At 37.1% G+C, this 14,699-nt stretch overlaps 2 protein-coding genes across 12 annotated transcripts in view; one reads left to right on the forward strand and one right to left on the reverse strand.

The window, feature by feature from the left end:
• On the forward strand, nt 1–11,659 carry hapln2 (hyaluronan and proteoglycan link protein 2). 5 transcript variants are annotated; one of them, XM_077215055.1, is made up of 8 exons: nt 1–176; nt 1,890–1,978; nt 2,058–2,155; nt 2,281–2,640; nt 2,987–3,103; nt 3,701–3,883; nt 8,132–8,405; nt 10,940–11,659. In XM_077215055.1, exons 3-8 carry the CDS (start codon nt 2,065–2,067, stop codon nt 10,950–10,952), a joined length of 1,038 nt encoding a protein of 345 aa, XP_077071170.1. In that variant the 5' UTR covers nt 1–176; nt 1,890–1,978; nt 2,058–2,064; the 3' UTR covers nt 10,953–11,659. The 5 variants fall into 5 exon arrangements, with proteins under 5 accessions (XP_077071170.1, XP_077071162.1, XP_077071179.1 ...); XM_077215047.1 differs by having other exon boundaries at nt 52–176; nt 1,769–1,978; XM_077215064.1 differs by lacking the exons at nt 1–176; nt 2,987–3,103 and having other exon boundaries at nt 1,801–1,978.
• Nucleotides 9,710–14,699, reverse strand: part of bcan (brevican) — a 19,760-nt gene continuing 14,770 nt past the window's right edge. For 2 of the 7 annotated variants that reach the window (XM_077214522.1, XM_077214581.1), the window contains exons 8-14: nt 13,353–14,345; nt 12,247–12,354; nt 11,953–12,111; nt 10,959–11,041; nt 10,647–10,791; nt 10,386–10,571; nt 9,710–10,244 (exon numbers count right to left, since the gene is read on the reverse strand). In XM_077214522.1, coding sequence (XP_077070637.1) covers nt 10,120–10,244; nt 10,386–10,571; nt 10,647–10,791; nt 10,959–11,041; nt 11,953–12,111; nt 12,247–12,354; nt 13,353–14,345 — 1,799 coding nt within the window. In that variant the 3' untranslated portion in view covers nt 9,710–10,119. The remainder of the gene's footprint in view (nt 10,245–10,385; nt 10,572–10,646; nt 10,792–10,958; nt 11,042–11,952; nt 12,112–12,246; nt 12,355–13,352; nt 14,346–14,699) is intronic. The other 5 variants (XM_077214533.1, XM_077214543.1, XM_077214562.1 and 2 more) reach the window with 3 other exon arrangements.

Raw genomic sequence — 14,699 nt, forward strand, 5'->3', positions numbered from 1 at the left:
AGGCAAGACGGTTATTCTCTGGGGCGAGTCTATCATTTGTCAACTACTGTCTCTTGTAACTGAGAGCGTATGCATCATTGGAACTACACAACCTTGACTCAAACCATATTTTCCCAGGGGCTGGGTTAACATGAGGTTAAAGGGTGAGCCTGGGTGTCAGTTCGTGCAGTTTGGGGGTGAGATTTTTTTTATTAAGACAGGTGTATATTTGGTAGATTTAAATAAATAACTATAAATGAAATGGAAGTTGCGATAGTTTAGTCCCAAATATTGTGACGTGTATATTCGAGTGAAACGGCTTTCTCGAACAAGACAAAATGTAGGGCTGTACTTGATTATGCCCCTAAGGAACTGATGTGGTTGTTGTGGTTTGCCATGTGATCTGCATGTAAGGGACAGGTCGCCCTACTCTTCTGCCAATAAACACGTCATCAGAGAAGAGAAGAGATGCCGCTGCGAGAGGGAGGGGGACGTTTTTTTTATTTAAATACGAGGGCACATGAATATTTTTTTAAAGTAATGATGTGAAAATATAAATCATTTATAATAAATATTGCAATATTCCATTAAAAACAAAAACAAGAATCGTCTTGATTTCATGCGGCGACTTTAAGAGTGTTTGAAATTAGAACTAATATTGAAGACTGCAGTGAGTGAATGAGATGAATATAGTCAGAGTGAGACAAAGGTCACCTAGACATGCCTTTGTGAACACACAGTTGTGGATGACAGAAAGAGCCATTGATGGAGCAGCACAATGCAAAGTACAATGACAAATGCTTGAATTCCATTATAGCGCTTCTCCTACAACTGCTTGTTTCCTTTTCGTGTTTGCATTCTCACTGCTGCCCATGGGTCAGTGTTGGGGTGCTGGGGGAGTTAGTGACAAAGCTGGCATTGTGCTCCCAGGTTAGAGAGGGAGAGAGAAAGAAAGAAGGCACAAACTATGGCTCATTCCACTTCCTTTTTCTGTTCCGGCCATGAAAACTGGTCAGCCTAGTTTATAAGGCTAAAACTGACTGGTCATACCAATGCAAACATTTATGACTGACTGCACAACCTAAATAGTCTAGTCAGATTAAAATAACCATGTAGTGTAACATGGTTATTATAATGAGCTAAAACCATTTAAAAAGTACCTGAAATAAGATTAAAATATACAACAACTTATTTTATTTCACCCAGTTGCCAAATAAATATTTCAAATTTTTAATTAGTTTGACTCAAGTTACTAAAATAACTCAAACTTAATACATAAAAGAAAGACAAAAGACTCAACAAAATTACTAAAACTGACCCAGAAAATATAAAAAATAAAGATAAAAACTAATTAAAATTATGAATAAAAATGGCATCAATATTAATACATATAAATTGAGACAAAAAGTATTTTTCAATTTTTGGTTATCAAACATTAGTGAATCATGTTGATTGATGTAAATGTAAAGTACACACGATGGTGGAGAAAAGAGCTCTGTCATCATGTTTGCAGCCGCCACTTGGTTTAAAAGGCTATCTAGTGCAATGAAAAATAACATTTTTCAAGTCTTAATATAACGTCCATTGACTGGTTCCTGGGAGACATCATGTGTAATCACCAAATGAGCATCTTAATTCTTCTGCTTCATCAACAAAAACTCACTGTGTGGGTTGGAAAATTATATTTTTTCACCTCAAGGCCTTTTACTGTATGACTACCACAAAAATGTGAAGTTGCCTCCATCATCTGAGGTTTACTGGTTTCAGGCATTTCTGGTCTGTCTTTCAGAGAAAGGAACAATGAGAGCCAGTGTGATACTCATTAACATCTGGAGCAGAGGAGAGAAAAAGCCTGCGTACACATCCAACACTTTTCAGATGACCCTGTTCTGTGTGTTTCTCCACTGCAGTCAGAGCATCTGTGACAGAAGAAAAGATTAATGTCATGGACCTTTTCTGGATGTCCTTTTTAAATTAATGATGAAGGCTGAAGACTAAGGTGAGACTTGTCTTTTCCTCAACGGCTTTCAGTTTGAATCAAATATCAATTCAAATTTAACCATCATTATGTTGTTTAGGGAAATTATGGAATCCACAATGAACTATTTTGCTCTGCTAGTGATTTCAGCCGGTTTCTTCTTGTGTACCTCTGCAAAATACCACCATAATAATCAAGGTATTGCAGTTGATATTAGACTTTGTGATTACAATTACATTAAACATGATTTGAAAGCTATTTCAAGACTAAAATTTATAAAAAATTATTTAACATAATATTAAATTACACCATGTTTTTTCTAGACAAGGGCAAAGAGCTAAACTACCTCATGGAACCTCTGGTATATGCTGAGGTCACTGCTCGTCGTGGACACACCGTTGTTTTGCCCTGCATGATGAGGATCAAACCCAAGCATTACAGAGTAAAGTGGACTAAAATTGACCCCCCTAGTCAAGGAGTGGAAAACATAGTGCTTATAACAAATGGATATGCAGATAAGCAGTATGGCTCACTAGGGCCTCGAGCGTCTCTCCTGCGTGCACATGACCGGGATGTTTCCCTCCGTTTGACCGATCTGGAGCTGGAAAATGATGGCAGCTACCGCTGTGAACTGATCAACGGGATTGAGGATGAAAGTGTTATTATTACGCTGAGGATTGAAGGTAGGACAGTGCAACAATCGGTAATAATCTTGACTTTTATAACATCAGTAAATAATAATAATAACAAAAGTTATAAAAACAAGACTACTCCTACTAGTATACTAATTGATTATTATTATTATTATTAGTAGTAGTAGTAGTAGTAGTAATAGTCTTGCTGTCGTTATTCCTTTTTTAACTTTTGTTATAATTAGGCTTTTATTAGGATAATAATAATTAATAATAAAAAATATTTTAGATAATTTATAATACTTAACCATAATATATATATTTTACATAATAATATAAATGAATATATTTTAATATATTCATTATGATATAATTATTAATTTACCATGTATTTCAGGGGTTGTATTTCCTTATCAGAGTCACAATGGTCGGTACAGATTTACATTCTTTGAAGCTCAAAAGGCCTGTGCTGAACAGGATGCAACACTTGCCACCTACAAGCAGCTTTACCGGGGTAATAATAATATTTACACAAATTGATTGTGTACTTTTATGTGCAATTGTACACTTATGAGCAATATTGTCCAAAGTTTCATTAAAAAGATAGTTCAGCCAAAAATTCTGTCATCATTTAATTTTTTTTCATACTATGGAAGTCAATAGGGACCAGCAACTGTTTGGTTACCAACATTCTTCAAAATATCTTCTTTTGTGTTCAACAGAACAAAGAAACTCATACAAGTTTAGAACAACTTGAGGGTGACTAAATGATGACAGAATTTTTTAGTAACACTTTAGTTTAGGGTCCTATTCTCACTATTAGCTTTCTTATTGGCATGCATATTACTAGGATATTGGCTGTTTATTAGTATTTATAAAGCACATATTAATGCCTTATTCTGCATGACCATACAATCCTACCCAATACCTTAACTTAACAACTACCTTACTAATTATTAACAAGCAGTAATTAGGAGATTGAGGCAAAAGCTATGGGCAAAAGTCATAGTTAAGAATTGGAACCGAAACTAAAGTGTGCCTAAATCCATTTAAGTTGACTGGTATGTGTTTGGTGCTTATACCTGTATCCATGTGTGATCCTCCTTTTCAGCCTGGACTGAAGGGTTGGACTGGTGCAATGCTGGATGGCTGAGCGATGGAACTGTCAATTACCCAGTCCTGCACCCACGGCCGGCTTGTGGAGGGGATCTTCTATCAGGCATCCGAAGTTATGGGCCTCGTCACAAAACACAGGACCACTATGATGCTTTCTGTTTCACCTCTACCACTAAGGGTCAGTGAATAGGGAATTTGCTGTAATTGGAATTAGAATGGGATTCAGATGATGAGAAAACATATTTATTACCAACCCCAAACCTTTAAACAGTAGTGTATATCAATTTTTTTGTATATCAATCTGTGATCCTTTCCTGAAACAATAATTGTTACAGTATTAAATCAGATTGAAGACGTCTTTTATGGGAGAGAACCTAAACTGTTTCTGTTTAAAACAAATGGCCATTATAAACAGTTGGCGTTTGTTTCCCCAATAGACAAGAAAAGAGACACACCCGATCAGATCTCTTGTTTTTGTCTTTAGGAAAGACTAAGAGTTTGTTACTCTGTAGAAAGACATTTGAGCTTTCACTATGCCCACATGAGACTGTTGAATATGGCACTGGAGACTTGAATGCCAATGACAGATAAGAGACAGTATAGAGAAAGAATTCTCTGATAACCGAGGCACTCCTTAATTAAAATGTCTTTATTACAAAATGACATGTCCTAAACGGACAAATTTAAAACGCCCACGCGTAGCGGCATAGAGCCTTCTTCAGGGCATAGTGAAGCAGATAGAAAACTGATCTTATAGTGACACAGACACACAAGTAGAAGCAAACACACAGGTGCTGGCTATCAGTGTTAAAGGTCTACAGGTAATTGCTAAGACACGCCTCTCACACGGTTTCCAGCACTAAAATATAAATCACAATAATAAACAGAAACACAGGCAACAAATAGCATGCATATATACTCATGCATACATTGCCAGGGCACGTCTCTCACATGGTTCTCAGCAACGAATCTGTTGATCACAATGTTAAACGAAAAACATACAAGCAACAAAATAGCATGAATACACTCATGCAAAAATTGATAGAACACGCCTCTCACATGATTCACAGCACTAAAGCTGTTAGTCACATTGTAAGTAAAAGCACAAGCAACAGGTAGCACGCATATATTCATGCATACACATGCATATACATTCATGCATACACATATACATATACAATACACATGAGAAATAGGTAATCACATGAAAAAACAATATTACAGAGTCACAAAAAAGGTCTATAATCTATCTCCTCATTTAATCCTGGATAGTCCATTGCTTTAAAACTCCATATCCAAAAGGTTTCACGTTGCAATAACCCTTTTAAAATGTCACCTCCACGTATTGATTTTTTAATAATTTCAATGCCCTGAATTCTCAAGGATGATGGGTCACTATGATGTATTGCTTTATAGTGTTTGGCCATAGGGTAATCTTCGTTGTTGACTCGGATTGCGTATTTGTGTTCATAAAACCGCTCTTTTAGTTTTCTTTTAGTTCTGCCCACATAGAAACACCCACATGGGCATTGTAGGCGGTAGAAAACATATTCAGAGTTGCAGTTAATGCAACTTAAATTCTCTCTGCGTTCTCAAATCACAAAAAATCTTACTCTGAATGATACCCTCACAATGAGTGCAAGACCCACACCTATAGGTCCCGCACAATCCTTTTTCTAACCATGTTTTTTGTTTAGGACCTGGAAGGTAGCTTCTTACAAGTTTGTCCCTAATGGATGGTGCCTTCTTGAACACAGTCATAGTCGCCTCTGGAAAAACGTTTCTCAGAATAGGATCTCTTTGAATTAACCCCCAATTGGACTTAATTATTTGTTTAATTTCAAAAGCACTACTACTATATTGGGTAACAAAGACAGGTCTGGAGTTGTTTTTAGCCATGTTTTTCCTCCTCTTTTTCTTTTTTACGGAGCATGCTTTTATTATTGCTTTTTCTGTTATCATTGGTGAGTAGCCCCTAGCCCTGAACCTTAATGTCATATCTTGAGCCTGCATTTTGAAATCAGAATCTTTGTTACAGATGCGTCTAAGACGCTGAAATTGTCCAAATGGAATGTTATCTTCCAGGCTCCTTGGATGGAAGCTGTCAGCCCTAAATAAAGTATTTCTATCTGTGTTTTTCCTATATATGGTTGTGTACAAGAGATTATTATCATCTATGGAGATAGTCAAATCCAAGAAATTTATAGATGATTTTGAATGTTCAATTGATAGTTTTATATTTGGGTTAGTTGTATTGATGTACTCATGAAACTGCAAAAGTTCTTCCTCATTCCCAGACCAAACAAAGAAAATATCATCAATAAAGCGTCCCCAAAATATTATCCATCACAGAATTTGTTACTAGATCAATTATATATGTATTGCTCTTCCTAGTGACCTAAAAATAAATTGGCATAATTAGGAGCAAAACATGCCCCAATCACTGAGCCCTTAAGCTGTCTAAAGAAATTGTCTTCGAAGAGGAACACATTATTGTGTAAAATCCATTCTGTGAGAGAAAGTAAAAAATGGTTGGGCGGTGACGTCTCCGACCTATGTACCAAATAATGTTGTGAGGCTAAAAGGCCTTCCTTGTGTTTAATATTGGTATATAGGGAGGCTACATCTAAGGTCACCAAATAACAATTTTTTACATCTGTGATATTCATAAGTTTACGTAACACATCAGTAGTGTCTTCAATGAAAGAAGGGAGATCCCACCTAAAGGTTTTACAAAAAAGTCCACAAATTGGGAGCTGGGCTCAGTCAAAGGTAAGGTTCAGGGCTAGGGGCTACTCACCAATGATAATAGAAAAAGCAATAATAAAAGTACGCTCCGTAACACGCTCTGACCTACTAAAAAAGAAAAAGAGGAGGAAAGACATGGCTAAAAACAACTCCAGACCTGTCTTTGTTACCCAATATAGTAGTAGTGCTTTTGAAATGAAACAAATAATTAAGTCCAATTGGGGGTTAATTCAAAGAGATCCTATTCTGAGAAACGTTTTTCCAGAGTTGCCTATGACTGTGTTCAAGAAGGCACCATCCATAAGGGACAAACTTGTAAGAAGCTACCTTCCAGGTCCTAAACAAAAAACATGGTTAAAAAAAGGATTGTGGGGGACCTATAGGTGTGGGTCTTGCAGTCATTGTGAGGGTGTCATTCAGAGTAAGATTTTTTGTGATTTGAGAACGCAGAGAGAATTTAAGATGAATGCTTTCATTAACTGCAACTCTGAATATGTGGTCTACCGCCTACAATGCCCATGTGGATGTTTCTATGTGGGCAGAACTAAAAGAAAACTAAAAGAGCAGTTTTATGAACACAAATACGCAATCCGAGTCAACAACGAAGATTACCCTATGGCCAAACACTATAAAGCAATACATCATAGTGACCCATCATCCTTGAGAATTCAGGGCATTGAAATTATTATAAAATCAATACGTGGAGGTGACATTTTAAAACGGTTATTGCAACATGAAACCTTTTGGATATGGAGTTTTAAAGCAATGGACTATCCAGGATTAAATGAGGAGATAGATTATAGACCTTTTTTGTGACTCTGTAATATAGTTTTTTCTTGTGATTACCTATTTCTCATGTGTATTGTATACGTATATGTGTTTGCATGAATATATGCGTGCTACCTGTTGCTTGTGCTTTTACTTACAATGTGACTAACAGCTTTAGTGCTGTGAATCATGTGAGAGGCGTGTTCTATCAATATATGCATGAGTGTATTCATGCTATTTTGTTGCTTGTATGTTTTTCGTTTAACTTTGTGATCAACAGATTCGTTGCTGAAAACCATGTGAGAGACGTGCCCTGGCAATGTATGCATGAGTATATATGCATGCTATTTGTTGCCTGTGTTTCTGTTTATTATTGTGATTTATATTTTAGTGCTGGAAACCGTGTGAGAGGCGTGTCTTAGCAATTACCTGTAGACCTTTAACACTGATTGCCAGCACCTGTGTGTTTGCTTCTACTTGTGTGTCTATCATTATAAGAACAGTTTTCTATCTGCTTCACTATGCCCTGAAGAAGGCTCTATGCCGCTACGAGTGGGCGTTTTAAAATTCTCCGTTTAGGACATGTCATTTTTGTAATAAAGACATTTTAATTAAGGAGTGCCTCGGTTATCAGAGAATTCTTTCTCTACAGTATACTGTCTCTTATATGTTCTACCTTGGACCGAAGAGCACCCAAATCAAACTCAAAAAGGAATTGAGCACGCCATTCATCTTGAATCTAAATGTCAATGACAGATATAGGAATTGCACCTAGAAAACAGTTCAGTTTGTTGTGTAGATCACAGTTGTTCACTAAACTTGTACACATGGGGTTATTATTTCTTTTTTAATCTTATAAATGCGAAAATGTAAAAATAAATTAAAAAAACTCACTTTTTTGCTTTCCCAGGCTCTGTTTTCTTCATTCCAGGGCAGTTGAATTTTGTCGAGGCTGAACATGCCTGCAGACGGGAGGGTGCTGGTCTAGCGAGGACTGGTCAGATCTACTCATCTTGGAAGTTTCAGCAGCTGGACCGCTGTGATGGAGGCTGGCTGCAGGACGGTAGTGTACGATTCCCCATCATCAACCCGAGGGAGCGCTGTGGATGGATTGCCGAACCAGGGGTTCGGAGCTTTGGGTATCTCAGCAAAAGTTTGCGTCTTTATGGGGCTTATTGCTACAGGTAACTGCTCCAGATTTTGCAGCCAGGTACATTTTTGATACAGGATACAGGCTGTCTGCACTTACGGCACACACTAGCCTAAAGGTGAAGTCCCTAAAAGGTGCAGAACGTATACTTCATTTGTACGTATGGGCACCACTAGAGGCTCTCTGTAGTGGAGAGGTGCAGGAAAGGAAATGTATGAGCTATACACTTAGCATACTGGGTTACAGCTAGCACTGTGTTATATAACAGTTCATTTAATAAGCTTGTTTTAAAGCAGGAAATATTAGATCCTTCTGTGAAAACTTAACTTTCAAATTAAGAGTGGAATGACACAAAGTCTTTAGCCTTCTTATGCTTGAATAGCTGCTAGTTTGAAATGTTAACTCTTTAGCTCTGACTAAGGCTATGCAGCAAATTTCAGTGGCAACAACATGTATTAAATATATAGCACCTAAATGTTATATTGTGTAGCACCGGATGGTACCTGATGTTTGGATTTTCATTTATTTTAACAGTCAATGAGCAAAATCGTAAGATTGCAAGAAAAATAGGAAATCTGTATCTGCTAGATTGGGTTTTTTGTAACAGTCCTGATGTGTCATTTAGAAATGTGTAAATGTAAATGAAAAAATATTATTTTCAAAATATTCTTCACAAATCTCACAACTAGTGATGCTAGTTTTTAGTTCTTAATCAATAATAATCAAGAAAATTCATAAACACATTTCATATTGTAATAACTTTTTTATTGTGATTGCTCTGTTTGCTTGGAATGTAATTCATTCATTCAGTTTCTAGAGTGATGAAATATGCCCTGGTATCAAGCTATGAAAAACTAAAATATGATTTTGTTAGTGATGCATCTATGAAACAAAATTAGTAGTCTACTAAAAATGGCCGTCCTTCGGAGTAGCCTACAATACAGACCTGAATAACTGAGCACCAAGTTGCAGAATGACCAAATGTTTTCCCATAATTAGACTCAACGTAGGACTTGAAATCACAAACATTTGTGGATTGCATAGTCTACCCTGCTTTATAAAGCTATGCTGACCCAATGACTTTTTTAAATATTTTTTTTTTTTTGTAGAAAGAGTTGACATTTTTATGTATTTCACTTCTAGAATAATCTAAAACCAACGACACGAATCAGAATATTCCTGATAATTAAGTTAGGTCACTGTTAGTTTGAGTTATTGAACTCAAGTTGAATCTTGGTTGGCAAGGAAAATCGAGGAAAAACAGCATACTGTCAATGTTTAGGAATGGATAAGTAATGCTAAAGGTCAACAACATAAAACAAAGTAATTCAGACCAGCTGATGTTAGACAGCATGTGTTCATAGTTTTATCTTATAATTTATTGAAAAACAAAAAAAGAAAGAAATGGGAGCCTGGTCCAACAGTTACGAGCTTTGTTTGGATGTTGCTTTTTATCAAGTGTGCTTTTATCTTAGAATTACAAAATGTAATTCAGTGTCATGGTCTACACATAGAAAAAACGGAGAAGAAGAAAAACGTTAATGAGTCTTAAGTCCTCGGTTACAGATGTTTGCCGTACTTAAATTGTTATCCGATTTTACCATTTAAAAAAAAAGTTAAGTGGGACAGGTTTCTTTATATAACATTGAACTTTGTAGAGTTGATCGATGAACGCCTTAAAGGAGGATAAAAGAAGGAACAACATCATAAACAGGAGAATGAAAGAAATGCTATGCAGTGTGCTTGTTTCAAAAGTTCCATTTTATATCCTTATATTCAGGTGTTGTTTTTGTTGCGGTGTCTTCTATGACCATTTCCTTGTTCTGACCTGTGGGCCATGTTACCAGTTCTCCATTTAAGTATGCTGGTCCCACTGTGAACAAAATACATTAAATAAACACGGCACGAAAAACTGTTGGGATTCAATGGCTCAATCCTTTAGTTTTGCAACACCAGTGATGCTAAGGCATGTATAATATAATATGATATAATATAATATAAAACAAAATTTCACCTGGTGTACAAGTGATCTTAGGTTCCTCCCAATGTCCGTTGCTCTGACATGTGATGACAGGGTTCTGTCTCTGGATGAAGCCTGGCTCACAGTAGTAGCGCACCTGTGAATTTGCCCTGTACTTTAGTTGACGACGTCCGAACATTTTAGCGTGCAGCACAAAAGGGGGCTGACCACAGAACGCTGCTAAAGAGAAACAGACAATGATGATCTTATGCTCTTTCTGGGCCAACGCGTCCCTGCAGAAGATGATGTACTCACCAATGCCCTTCTTGCAGGTGTAGGAAAGCTGGTAGTTGCAAGGGATATCACTCCAACGGCCATCATCATACCACACCATTACAACACAATCCTCCCCTGACAGGAAGTAGCTGTCTGGTTGTCCACGATACCAGTTCTCAAACAGCTGACAGAGAGAAAGAGAGTGGAAAAACAGGGGAACAGAAATAAATAAATTGAATTAAATATTGGAACTTGCAGTTGCAGTCTGGAAAACCTTGCTCTCTAGATTATGTAATATTCAACTACTAAGATACACTTTTTTTTTTTTACAGAAAGCCAAAGTAGGCTCACCAGAGGGCTCCCATCTGACCAACGGAAATCTCCCTCGATGGTCTTGTCATTGAGACCAGTCCATTGATATTCCCTGTATTTATCTAAGGAAAGAGAAAAGCAAAGAAAGGCCAAATAACCAGCATGCACTGTCAGTAAGACACAACAGACTTAATTTCCAGTTTAACCCGGATGCATCATATATGACAAAAATGCATGGGCTCTTTTAACACAACCCTCATTCACTGACATGAATAAGGACACGTTCAAAGCCTTTCAACTTTTGATGATTGTATAGAAATGCAGAGGAAAATGCTGGGCCCCTCAATGTTATGTCAACAAACGGTCCTTTATGAATTCCTTTCTTAACTGTAAGCTAAACCGCTTCAGCAGCTTGACACACTTCTTTTTGACTCTTTATTTAAGCAATATCACTCAGGCAGGAGTGCTGCTTTTCTGATTCAGTCATATGGTCGCAGAAGATATTGCTTTTATGTAACCGTTCAGTAAACAAGAAGTTAGTATTAATTAGGCTAACTTACATTTTAGAGACAATATTGGCATTAGCTTAGTCCACTTTTGCTCTTCACCAATGAAAATAACTCACCAAAGCAGATTTATCCATTGCATGTATCCAAATAAACACACTGTGATGTTTCGTTCCTGAACAAATCAGTGTTTTTTGAACAAATTGGCTGAGTAAAAAATTCAATGACTTATAATAGAGACTTCGCTTTATTTATTGCTGATTGAATCAGTGTTTTTGAACAAATTTGTAGAACGAATGATGATTCATTCATCAATCACTATTGCGCAGAAAGAGTTATTAAAAAATCAACACCACTTGTGAAGACTGACACCATCTACAACCTGGAAATGTCACCTGCTTAAACACATTCCATCGGGTTCAAATCAGGTTACATCAAGTTTAAATTTTTAACATCATATGATAAGAAGTTAAACTGATAGGATCAACAGGAAGGGGCCATCTCTACCTACAGCTGTTCAGACATACCATTGATAAACTCCTGTTCCTCAGGTGACATAACAGAGATCAGGTGACCTCCGCACATGCGACAGTGTTGCTCTGCTACCTCCCATTTCTGGCGTTTGGTGAAATGTTTGTAACAAAACCCTTGGAACTTTTCCCATCCTGGTTCACAGTGCTCTAGATCTTTTTTGGAAGAGAGAAGACAACATTAAGTGCATTAAGTGGTCTAATTTAAGGCAGTTGTGGTATTAAAAAAAATCCTACAATTGCTAATTTTTTTACAATGTAAAAGTATAATGAGGCATGCAGGTAACTCACCTGTCTCACAGAAGTCTCCTCCATAGGTGGGTAGACAGAGACATCTACGACCTGCTCCACTGTCCACACAAGTCCCTCCATTTTTACATGGGTTCTCCAAACATGCATCTAAAAGGCCATTCACATTTTTATAGCTGACTAATAAAATATTATAAAATCATGTATGATTATAATCACAAGGTGGCGTTACTATGCAGTAAAAGCCATATTGAGATGTATATACACAACTTGTGGACCAAAGAACATGCTTAAACTTGATTCCTGACTGGCTCTATTCTCTATCTATCTACCACATGCCATAGCAGAACCGAATACATTGCCTTTTCTTTCTGATTTTTCTGTAACTTATCAGTTTCTAGTCATCATGGCCCCACTAAACTCCTCCTTCATGCACCACTGAAACTATTTGTTGTGATGGGGGTTACACACTTTGATAAATTCTCTCTATCTGTCTGCACTGTAGTCTTTGATAGACGTGCTAATCAGTTGTTACAGATTAGTGCATGTCAGTTATCAAGTTTCCAGGTATTTTAAAGAGATGTAGCCTACTGTATCTGCCAATGTTTGGAGTATAAACAGCGCCCCCTTTGGAGATTTTATGGGTTGCTCAAGTGATTTAAACAACCAATAAAGGGTGCTATCACTCCCAGCTGGTTTATTTGTTATTTAGTAATTTTTTTTAAAGTATATTTAAATTATTACTTGAATCGTTAATTGAAATAAAATAAAAAATGTAGATGGAATTTTTTTTCGCTTTAACAAATTAAATACGATGAAGTATTAAAATGATAAAATGAAATAATAAAATAAAACTGAATATTATTTTTTAAATAATGTTACTGTCATTTTTTTATGGCAAAATTACTAAAGCTGAAACTAAATATAAAAATAAAAGATCATTCAAAATATTAATAAACACTATAATAGCATATAATAACACTGGTTTAAGGGGCCTAGTTTTATGTTTTATTTATCATTAAATAACACTAAAATACTTTTAGGCAAGTTTTTCTCTCTCTTCAAATGCCCACATCCCCCCCATGGTAAATGAATGGAGAACTATAGAAGATATTTTTGACCCACATGCAGTAGTACAATGTGTTTACCTGAAATGTAACCTGTCCTATCCAACACCTTCTGTGTAGGGCTGGCAGGTAGAGTGGCAGACTCAGGTGTGGTTTTAACATGAGTCTCATCTTCCGTATTGTCTGTGTTTGCTTTAGTCATGAGTTCATTATCATTATCATCATCATCATCATCATCTTCATTGTCAGTTGTCGTAGTGGATGGTTTCTGCGTTTGCTCCATGTGCTCACCGATGGAAGCATTGGTGGAGTCAGATTCACTTAAGGCTTTAATGTCTGTGGTAAGTGCAGCTTCTCCACTGAATTCAACATCTGCTCTGAACTCTCTTGGGTTTGTGGAAGAGGCCACAGACTGCCAGATAGGACTTGGGGTCCCATGAGGAAGAAATGTAACCTCCAGACTAGTTGTGGGTCCCACAGTGCTGTCCTGTTTATGTTCATTATCACTATTGGTTTCATTGTGCTCCTGCATATCTGTCAGGTTAGAGGGAGTGATGGTGGCCACTTTTGAGTGAGGCAGCTTAGTAACGGAAGACCAGTTTCCAGGAGGTTCTCTTTCTCCAGAGGACTCATCCTCATCGCTGTCTTCAACGTTGAAAGTTATAGTAGAATTATTAAGCTCAGTGGATGTGTTGATAAAGTGATTATGTGCTCCTCCAAGCCCTTCCTGCTCCACCTTCTCCAGTTCTTCTTCCACAATCCCAAGGCCAGATGGAGTGGTGCTTTCAGGGAGGACTCCTTCCATATCCTTTGGAGAACTGATTTCTACTTGTGCAGGTCCATGTGTGGTTGATGTGCCAAACAGATAAGGCATTGGGGTGGTCAGCAGTGTGACTGGCAGGACATCATCATGATCGCCAGAACCTTCAGAGGACTCGGTTTCCTTCAGTGTTGTGCTCACAGTCGAATAATGACTGACATCATCATCAACTGCACCAAGAGACACAGGAACAGCGGATGTCTCCTCAGTATTATGATGGTCTGCAGAATTGTTTTCATGAATGGGTTTAAAAGCTGACAGTGAACAAAATCATAAAATTATAAATTACCATGATCCAGACATGGAAATCAATCAATCAATCAATCAATCAATCAATCAATCAATCAATCAATCAATCAATCAATCAATCATCCATCCATTCCATCCACCCACCCATCCATCCATCCATTCTGTTTAACATTCTTCCCTCAGAAATTAAAAAAAATAATAATGCTCATTAACGCTCATTGTCGTTGAGACCTTTTGTCCAAGACCCCAGGACTTTTGTCATACTTGAACCACGAATACAGATTTTTTTTTTTTTCAGAGTTTTGAGGTTGTAAAAAAAGTAACAAATGCTTCCCTCACCGGTCAATTTGACCCCCATA

This window comes from Siphateles boraxobius, unplaced genomic scaffold, assembly GCF_051911475.1.
Source record: "Siphateles boraxobius isolate OS27281-9 unplaced genomic scaffold, OSU_SipBor_1 12, whole genome shotgun sequence".
Classification (NCBI taxonomy): Eukaryota; Metazoa; Chordata; class Actinopteri; order Cypriniformes; family Leuciscidae; genus Siphateles; species Siphateles boraxobius.

Excerpts from the sequence above, each read along its gene's own strand:
- hapln2 (XM_077215043.1), top strand. The coding sequence starts at position 2,047 with ATGTTGTTTAGGGAAATTATGGAATCCACAATGAACTATTTTGCTCTG. Across the intron at positions 3,104-3,700 it reads CTACAAGCAGCTTTACCGGG|CCTGGACTGAAGGGTTGGAC; the intron begins GTAATAATAATA and ends CCTCCTTTTCAG. Across the intron at positions 3,884-8,131 it reads TTTCACCTCTACCACTAAGG|GCTCTGTTTTCTTCATTCCA; the intron begins GTCAGTGAATAG and ends TTGCTTTCCCAG.